The sequence below is a fragment of the Arctopsyche grandis genome, chromosome 5 (assembly GCF_051622035.1).
Source record: "Arctopsyche grandis isolate Sample6627 chromosome 5, ASM5162203v2, whole genome shotgun sequence".
Classification (NCBI taxonomy): Eukaryota; Metazoa; Arthropoda; class Insecta; order Trichoptera; family Hydropsychidae; genus Arctopsyche; species Arctopsyche grandis.
The window spans coordinates 22,290,216-22,300,769 of NC_135359.1; the positions used below are offsets into that span (position 1 = coordinate 22,290,216).

Genomic DNA, 10,554 nt, shown 5'->3' on the forward strand with positions numbered 1-10,554 from the left:
TTTCAATTTTACATTTTTATTATCTTTAATTAGTTTTATTCCTTTACAGAAATATAAAATAAGAAACATATATTTACAATAATGACAACATAAATCATTTTCTTTAAATCTGTTTTATATATGTACATATCAATAAAAATCAAAATTATTACTCATATATAAAACAAACATATTCAACAAACTTTCTTTGTATAAACCTAGCTCTGAAAATATTGAAGAGTGCAAAATTCGATACATTTCCCGTTTTGTTATCGATGATTAAAAATCATACATAAAATGTGAATTTAACTTAACGAGTTTGTAATATTATATAATGCTTTCTTAGCATAATTATGTACAAGAGATTCTAAATATATTCAATGATTTAATTTTTTTTCATCAGTCACCACCAGAGTGAATAGTGACATTGAGACAACAAATTTTAAGTATTTCAATAACAATGCAAATACTTGAAAAATAAACAACTTTGAATAATATAAAGCATGAGTATCACAACAGAAGAAAAAATAAATTAGATAATTATATGGTATGTTAAGAACAATATGTATGTAACAAAATAGCTGTATTTAATTTTAGAAACTTCTCAAAACACCACAATAATAATAATAATAAAATTTAATTTGATTGTAATTATCAAAACAAATACTAAAACCCATATATGTTTAGTAATCATATGTAAAATGGAATCTATGACTTTAATTACGGACAAATAAATACAAAATTTATACTAGATTCAACTAATACTAGTTTTTCAATTAAAACCCAATTTAATAATGTGTATGAGAAAGGTTGACTAGTTCAGCATTCTTTCTATAAATTATTTATGCATAACCCAAATTTAATCACTTTAAAAACGACGTAGAATATGTATGTACATCGACAGAAACGACAAATTACGAATACTTATGTAAATTGAGAAACACCAACAGATTCAGATTTTATAACTTGAATGAATAATTGACTAACTATTAAATGTTATTATGAGCAATCACAGCCTTTGTAAAAATTATTATTTACTATTTATAAGTACAGTTAATCAGTACAACGGTAATTATTTACATCTTCACTGCAAATAAACGGCAATTAAAATGATAAACCAATTTGTGATGTCCTCACACTTTACCCATGGAAGCTTTCTAAATTTTACCTCAAATCATTGAACATTAATAACATTTAAAATTTTGACAAAAATAAATATCATAAACAGTTGGCTTTTTAGTAGCAAGACATAAATATGTGAATATTGAATAAAACTTTTTCTTTTACATTTATTTATTACATAAACAGTGTTTCTCAAACAGAAAAGCAAACTAATCATCGAGAAAATTAAACTTAAAAATAAAAATATGCGATTGGTCCAAAATTTGGGAGCCCTTCAAATATTTGTTCGATACCAAAACAATGTGATGTAATTGGGGAATTTGGCATGTTCGGTGACTTGAATAACATCCTTCAGATGGAGAAAAAACTCTGTTCAAAAAAAAAAAACAAAGCTGTTCATTATTCAATCCACGTCTGTCATAATTAATCAGACTCCAAATTTTATGGGAAAATTCAATCACATTGTGATTTTTTTCGGTACACCCGAATTTATGAAAATATGGGCAAACTTGCGATTTTGCGCAGTTATAATATGATTTTCAATATCTGTCATTAACCTGAAAGTTATAAAAGACATTTAATAAAATATCACAAAATAACATAGAAAGAAGGGCATTTAAAATTTAAAAGTACACTTATTAGATACGTTCAGTGAAAGCTTAGTGATTTAACATATAAATGCCCTTCATATGCAAAGATGTGGTACTTTATAGCAATGAAGTACTTTCACATGTTGCGAATGTTTGTTGGGAGCAGACCATAACTACATATGTATGTATGATGGTAATAAATTTATACAACAAATTTTGTATAGATAGTATGAACATCTCGTTCAAAAGCCTACATATTATTAGGTCTGCATGTTAACCCAAATTAAAACTTCACAATTTGCATCTACGAGGATGTAAATAGAGTAATGAGACTGGTAGCGTAGCATTGGATCTGGCAACACTCCCGTTAAGAGAGGAGGCAGGCCGACATCTAATACGAGTTTAAACTTCGTATAGTCAGTTGGTGGTCTGTAGCGATATTTTTAGTGTTCTGAAAATGAGCGACAACAATTCCGAACAACGGTGCGGTATCAAGTTCTGCGTTCTGAAACTTTTGTAAAACTTCAACAAGCCTATGGACACGGTTGTTTTTTGTCAAGAGCCCAGGTTTACAAGTGGTTTAAGGCATTCGACTTGATTTAAAATGAGATAATCCTAGATACTTATTTGTTTTTTTGATAAAGAATAAGGAATTTATGCTTCAAAGCCAAACGATAAACCAACATTTTAATGAGATGTTTTTGAAAGGCTTCGAAAAAGGGTCATTCATGTGAGACCGAACAAAAATAAGGGCGAAATCACGCAGGAAAGAATGAGACAAAATTTTTTTAGATACTTATTCATGGCACGCCCAGCACACACCGTCCCAAAATCACCCCCTGGAGTGTTTTCGGTCAAATTTTATCATTGTATTTATCCTTGCTCGATAGTGATCGATCAAGGATAAATACAATGTAAAATCCCATATTTGAAGAAATGTAGAAGAACCCCCACAGTGGGGAGCCAAGCACACGTGCCGTTCTTCCCTGTGTGATTTCGCCCTAGCATTTGGATGCTGTATCATGACAATGCACCTTGCCATACAGTGATTTTAATCAACAAGTTTCTGGCAAGTAAAAACATCCCTGTGACCCATCAACCCCCTTTATTCACCAGACTTGAGTCCTTTTAAATTTTTTCTATTCCCAAGATTGAAAATTCACATCAAAGAACACCATTTTGGAACAACAGAAATCGTTGAAAACACCATAACCGACCAGCTGAAAGCGATTCCAGTATTTGAATTTGGGCACTGCTATGAAAAGTGAAAAAATCGTCTTCAACGCTGTGTAGCTTCCTAAAGTAACTACTTCAAAGGAGACAACATGGAATTGTAATTTCAAATGAATACAAAAATTATAAAAAATCAGTCTCATTACTTTATTTACAATGCTCGTATGTAGTTCCAAAATTTGAATGAACAACATCAACAAGGCAGAAATCGATTGTCACACTACATTAAAGGTGCATTTAGAATGAAATTCATTCACATCAAACTCTCAATAAAATCAAATAGGAACTAAACGATATGTAACAGTCATAAACGAAAAAAATAAGGGATGCATTCGCGAATATTGCAATCACCGTAAAGAAGCAGGCTAAAAATATAAAAATATATTGTGTATATTTTTTATATATGTACAATTAGTTTAGCACAACCACTGGGATATATACATATATAGAGTTAAAACTCAAAACTTCTACCTTTACTCTGGTATTGGCGAAATATTCACACTAAAGCAACATATTTTAAAAGCAGTAGCGGATAAAAAAAAAGAAAAATCAAAAGAAATCTATTATTAAAAGGCTGTACATGTTGCTTCATCGTTTCTATCGTCGTCATGCGTTGAATCGCTTTCATCAGAAAATGAATCGCTCTCTTCAGTTCTATGCCCATCTCCGTGTCTTCTAATGATGCCGAAAACAGTCGGCAAAAAGTGGAAAAATGGACGACCCGATCTATCACGAGCATTTCTTATCACAGTCTAGAATGAAAACATTCAAAAATTAATACATATGTATATTATTAATATTAAATTACGTTTAAATATGTACTTCAAAAAACAACATCAATACCTCTCTGAGTCCATCTAATTTAGGATCAGTTTCATTGGACGGAACCCAAATTTTCACATCTTTATCTAATCCACTGGTGGCAAGAACTGGAAAACGAGGATGACATTCTACGCAATTTACCTGTTAAAAAATCAATCCAATTACGAATTTCCACATACTTAAATAACATACACATGTATTTCAGAATTTGGAACAACTTACGACTCCACCTTCATCTCCCATCATCCACTGAACAATGGCTTCCGTTTTTTTATCCCATATGTAAATATTTCCGCAATCAGATCCGGAAACGATAAATTCACTATGTGGCCCAAAAAATGACACACCCTTAAACGTAGCACTATTTCTATGTCCACAGTAGAAATATGAGAAGCCATGCCCAGTGCCGTTAGTTTCACTATAAATCAATCACCGTTTTATAATATACGTAATACAATGCCATCACAAAAAATAAATATATTAAATTGCCAATTACCAATCTGTAGTCGTATCAAAGAGATATATATCATCATCGTTGTATGAAGCTAAAATTTCCGACCCGTTGTGATTATATACAGCGCACGTTACATAGGCCAGTACATTTAACGGTTTTTTCTTCACTGGATTATTATCCTACAATCGAAATGATAATTACACAAATGTGTAATTTAAAAAGCTTAAAAACAAGACTGAAAACCACGTACCGAAATTCGGAAAAAGTCAGGACAAAATGATTTGATCGGCTCAGCATTAGCGCCACCTTTACGTCTATCGAAAACCATCACTTTGCGTCCTTGACCAGCAACGCACATTTCATGAGTTACTAACGGGTGACAAACTACACTATAGAGTGGCACTTTGACATCATTGTCACGAACTGTTAATATTCTAAAACAAAAAACAAAAAAAATTACATCGCATTCTAAGTTCATAAAGAAAACAACAAAAAAAAACACAAATACTAACCTATTGGGAGTTTCTTGTCTCACGTCAGACAAATTTACATGTGCATCCTCGCCGACAGACACTACAATGTGTGGTTCGGCAGCGTTAGTATACAACTTATGTGCAGAACGCGAATGTTGTGCGAGGTGACGTCTTATCGGTGTACCGCCACCCGTGAGCACTTGCGTCAGAAGTACCTTAAAAATAACATAATTAAAAAACTCTTGATATGTCGACTAAACATCCAAATACCAAGTGCAAGGTTTGCATACTTGACCGTCTCTGGCACATGAAACGATATCGATTTGACTAGTAGAATTGAGATATAAAAATCTACTTTGGAAAATATTAGATTTGTGGTCCGTTTTTACAATTCTACGAACGGTATTCGTTGCCCAGTCCCATATAATAATATTCAAATCATCTGATCCCGAGGCGAGCAGATTTCCTGAAATATTAAATCTATACTTCAGTATGATATTGAAATACAACTAGATAAAAGTATTTTAAATAAAGTACCTTCAGGGTGAAAATTTATTGAATTTACGCAGCCTTTATGTTTATTTAATTTATACATTAGCTCTAAACGCTCAACAGCATGCAACGATCCGTAGAATCTTTGTTCAAAAATAACATCTGACTTCCCACATTTTCCAGGTCTTATACTATTGCCTAATTCTCGATTCATCAATTCTGAAATAAATACATGTGCTTACTGAGCTTTTTCAATATAAAAAATATATTCTTGGGAAACCATCTCGTTACCTTTAATAACACTCCACTCGTGTTTCGGTTTTCGTTTTAATAGCACATGTGGAGTTTCATAGTCATTACTGTCATCGTTTCTAAAGGAAGTATCAGTCCAGTCTCTCTCAATTATAATAGTTGAATCACTATCGTTCTCCTCTCCAATTTCAACGTCACTATGAAAATAAATTGAAAATAAAATTATACACATACATACATGCAACAAATTAAATTAACGAGTGATTTACTGTGCAGTTTACCTGTCATCGCTGGAGTTGTTCCTCTCCGGTTGCTCTTCTCTAGAATTATCGTCAGAATCCATTCTAGTATCGTCGTCACTGTCGCTGTCAACGTTCGGACCGACACGACCGCGAAAGCGATAATTGCGACTGCGTGTGCCTGAAATGAATCTCAAATTGGTAAATCTACAAGCACTTCGAAGGTTTTCTTCGGTGGGTAAATCGGCGCTGGTGGAAGCACCGGGTCGATCTTCGTTTTTGGCTTCTTCGGCTGAGGGCATCGGAATATCGCTGCTGCCACTCTCTGACTTCTCAGCGCCGATCCCGCTATCCATATTGTCGTCATCGTCGACCAGATCGAAAGCCAGAGAATCTTCTGAAAAAGCACAAATAAAAACTTATTGAAATAATTAGTATAAAATTATTTAAATGTATAGTAAACTCTCGATTATCCAAATATAAATAAAATAAAAAATGCAATGAGTTCAACTCGTAGATTTAAAGAGTTATTTTATCAATGAAACGATAGTCTCAAAAACCTTTAACAAAAAAGAAACATGCTAACATATTTAAAATTGAAATAAAAATTAATATTATATGTAGTTTGGATTATTCACATTTGTCGACTGTGTACCCCATATCCTTAATCCCTAATAGTCAAAAGTTTACTATGACTCAAATTGGAAATTTATAAAAGTATATAAATTTTATTTATATACATTCTTATTTATTAACATGATGGCGGCTGCTGACTCATATTTGTATCATGTTGGGTGCACAACGCTTAGTACTTAGTGGCCGCTGGTATATATATATGATTTACGACTGCGCGAACTGTGTATCAGTCTGCTGATATATTTTTGCATCAAGTTTGCGTCAATCGTTTGTGGCCGATGATACAATTTTGTACCACGTTTTCGTTTATGACAAAAACGTGATGCAAATATATATCAGCGGACTGAAAAATATATTCTGCACGAAAAATATATTTGTGCAGTCGTGAATCATATATGTATCAGCGGCCAGTAAGCGTTGTGCACCCAACATGATACAAATATGAGTCAGCGGCCACCATAGTGTTAATAAACATGTGAAGAAGTATGGAACGCTATATGGTCGGCATAACCAGGAGAGATAGGAAATGGAATACGTGGGTGAGAAGATTGACAAGGTTAGTGGAAATAGTGGAAAGAGTGAAGAGATTGAATAGGTAATGTAGGTATAAGAATGGACGAAAATTGGACAAAAGAAATGCTAGAATGTTACCCGAGAGAATGTAAAGGGGTTAAAGTCGCAAGGAAGATGGGTAGACGAAATTATAAAAATGTGTGGGGTGAGATGGATGAGAATTGTGCAAATTAGACACGAATGGAAGCTTGTTGGAGAGGCCTTCATACAACAGTGGATAGTGAATTTCTTTCTATAAATTATGAATGGAAAATGGTTTTTCTTCTATTATCTTCTATCTATATATATATAAATGAATGTCTGTGTGTGTGTCTCGAATAGGCTCTTAAACCACTGAACCGATTACGATGGAACTTACAGAATTTATTGTATGCATGTCCGGGAAGATTACTGTGAAAAAAAAACGGGAATGAGTGTCATTGCAACGCAAATGACAAATGGGAACGGGAACGGAAATTGCATGCGTTATTATGGCATTGCAATGCATGCCGGGGTTCAGCTAGTATTTAACCTTTCCACCGCGTACGACTACTATACATGTCCTAGCGAACATGCCCTCAGCGCGCGAGACACGCATAGATGTCTTGGAAGTTCCAACCTGTATAAGAGCCGTCTATTGTGTTAAAATTTTATAACTTGGTTGAAAATATTACTAAATGTATACTTTACCAAATTCAATAGATGGCAGTAGTCAAAAAAAATAAATATAGGTTGTAAAATTCAAAAAAATATTACAACCTATATTTATAGTCGAAAACGCGATAACAAAATCCGCAAAAAAGCAGCCGCGTACAGGGCATGTTCGCTAAATTTGGTGACGCCGGCAAAGGGTTAATAAAATGAGATATAATAAAAAAGATACTAAAATGAAACTGTTATTAGAGTCGTGGAAAACGCAAGAGAATATTGAAAACGATAGGCTATTATACTCCGCTTTTTTAGAGAAAAAATTGATTCCATTGATATTGGTTGCTTACAAGTCTATTGATTCCATTGATATTGGTTCCTTAACACTTTGCACTCTTATTGGAATTTCTCTTCACCACTAGTCTACTCTAGGATGGAAAAAATTATATGATTTTTTTTTTTACTTTTATTTGTTCATATTATTAAATTATGTCGAAGATCAAATTGGTGAATTCATTTTAACAAAAAATACGCAATTTTTTTTTTAGATAAAAACTAAATTTTATGCTCAGTTATTTTGGGACTATCTGTTCGTCTCCAATTGTGACCATAATAACATGATGTTGAATTGGGATAGCATTTTTCGAATATAGTCACTAAATTCAATTATTTCAAACCATCATAATTACCAAATCGAACTAAATGATGAGTTTTACATTTCTTGTATTATTTATGACAGCAGTTTTGTATAATAAATGAGTTTTATTACTAGAAACTTTTAAAATATGCCTATAGAAATGTTTTCATACCTACCCTATAGTTCGTTAGGCAGTTTGGGTCCAAGGATGCACAGCTATTGTCTGTTTACTCATTGTATTTTAATGCGTACCCACCCTCATAAAGTGTCCATTGGTTAGTTTTTAAACTGTTAGTTAAAATCATATTTTCTATTCGTTACCTACTCGTAGGACACATCGAAAAAAAAGCTGGATCATCCCAGAAGGCGGGCAAAGACGAAAAGATTAGATTTAACAGATACACGGTGTTTTTGATCACTATTTTTTTACACTTTTCAAACAAATCTTGCCTTTGAAGTTCACGACGGACTCATCGACCACTATGTCTCTGCACGGTATAATTAATTGTCTGCATTTAGCATCTAAATGATTCAAAAAGCCATTGTGTTCTACATTATTATTTTTGAGTTGTAATATCCGAAATATTTGTAAAAACGATCTCTTTTGAAGACACTCCTAAAAAACATATTTTCAACCGAAAAATAATTTTTTTTTTGGTTGAAAATATGATTACTTAAAATCGACCAATTATCACTGTTTGTATCTCTGATATCATCTTCACTATCGCTTAACGGTATCAACATAGCGCTTTTTTACTTGGTTGGGGTTGAATGCCACTTCCACTGTCAAAATTTTCTACATTATCAAATACAAAATAGTTATCATCACTATCATTTTGGAAGTCTTCTAGGTTTTGGAAGTTTTCTAGTAGGTAACGAATAGAAAATGTGATTTTAGCTAACAGTTTTAAAACTGAAATGTCAATGTTGCCAACACTTGTATTTATTATTTCACCATATGCACTAATATTACCGAGCACGTCGTTATCACATCATATGTATATTCCGTAGAACTTTTGTAGAAGTTGATTCATGGTGCAAAATATATTTTGCGTTTTTATCATTATGTAAAATTATGGTCACCCCACCGAAAATAGCTTCTTAGAGCACAATGTATCGATACCGACTGCCCAAATAAAACGGCGCACTCAAATGTAGAAGCAAGTAAAGAATGCAAATATTCTTAGAAACAATATAGACGCTAGCCCTTTACTGTAATTATCCTATTTATACATTTTCTAGCATCTCGTATCCTTTAAGTACACTATTGTAAAATAAAACCTTCAAAAATTTGCCAATGAATATTAAAAATAAAGCTCCAAAGTAGCCGCTTAACAAAGCCACTATACTGACTTTCCGAGCTGGCAGCCGAATACCCGAAAGCCACTATAGTGGCTTTCAGAGTTCAAGACGTTAAGTCTAAGCGACATTGAAAAAAATTATAAAACAATTTAAAAAACGTGAATTTTATTGTATCGAAACAAGTTGACTGAAAAATCTCCTAAAAAAAAAATTCAAAAAACATGACGCAAATGTTTGATCGTTGTAAACGATATTAAATTTTTTTGCATTCAAAACAAAATCCTACACTCAAATAATAAAAAATTAAAAATAAATTCATTTGTTTTGATAATTTTGCGTAATACGCCATTTTAGGTAGCTGTCATTTTAGACAAGTTGTGAAATTTTACACCTGAATACACTCTTGGCCAGTTTCCCAGTAGGCACTGACAGCTGAGGAGTTTGCCTTATCAAGAGGGGGGAGGGGGGCGGGGGGCGGGGGCGGAGGCGCCAGGTCGTTCGAGTGTTATCTTTACCTATGATGGCGGTGACATCTGTGGCAGTCGCGGGCTCCGGCGACGTCACGTCCGACTGCTGCGGGGGGGAGGGGGCGGGGGCGGGGGCGGGGGCGGACTCCAACTCGAGGTCCGGCGACTCCGCGGCCTCCGACTCGCTCATGTCGTCGTTGTGCGCCCCACCGACAACACGACCAACACGCGCACAATGCGGACGCTCGACGCGAGTGCACAACTGACGGCGCGCCCCCACATCCACATTCACGTCCACGTCCACGTCCTCATCTACAGCCTCGGCCACTTGCGAAGACCCGACCGCGACTGCGACTGCGACTGCGACCGACACGCACGACCACAACACGGCGAATGATCCCAACACGGGAAACAACTTGCCATATGAACATGAACGTCACCCTTCCTTTCCGATCGTTTCTAATTCTAACTATCTACATTATTAGGTCACACCTAATAAAATATATTAATACGCTTCGAATATTTATTTATGTATTTATTTGTAATAAAAGTATTTTGTTTTCGTTTTGATTTTTTATTTACACTGCGATGACGTTTCACCTACTTGCCAGTTGTTGTTGTTTTGAAGGTTGGTATTACGGCGCCAATATGAATTC

General features: G+C 34.2%; 1 protein-coding gene across 1 annotated transcript; it reads right to left on the reverse strand.

Annotated features, from left to right (window-relative positions):
- Positions 1–3: 3 nt before the first annotated feature.
- Positions 4–10,287, reverse strand: LOC143911687 (DDB1- and CUL4-associated factor 8). The gene is made up of 12 exons (XM_077430684.1): positions 9,947–10,287; positions 5,699–6,053; positions 5,457–5,614; positions 5,211–5,384; positions 4,964–5,139; positions 4,713–4,888; positions 4,451–4,634; positions 4,243–4,379; positions 3,969–4,164; positions 3,768–3,887; positions 3,505–3,676; positions 4–1,658 (listed from the first exon to the last, which is right to left on the reverse strand). The coding sequence occupies exons 1-12, from the start codon at positions 10,086–10,088 to the stop codon at positions 1,654–1,656; spliced, it is 1,995 nt and encodes a 664-aa protein (XP_077286810.1). The 5' UTR covers positions 10,089–10,287; the 3' UTR covers positions 4–1,653.
- Positions 10,288–10,554: the final 267 nt, after the last annotated feature.

Bases quoted from the DNA above. Each gene is read 5' to 3' on its own strand.
- LOC143911687 (XM_077430684.1), bottom strand. From the start codon at position 10,088: ATGAGCGAGTCGGAGGCCGCGGAGTCGCCGGACCTCGAGTTGGAGTCC. The intron at 4,635-4,712 runs GTTAGTATTTGT...TTTTTGTTTTAG, and splicing joins AGACAAGAAACTCCCAATAG to AATATTAACAGTTCGTGACA. The intron at 3,677-3,767 runs GTATTGATGTTG...TTTTCATTCTAG, and splicing joins AATTAGATGGACTCAGAGAG to ACTGTGATAAGAAATGCTCG.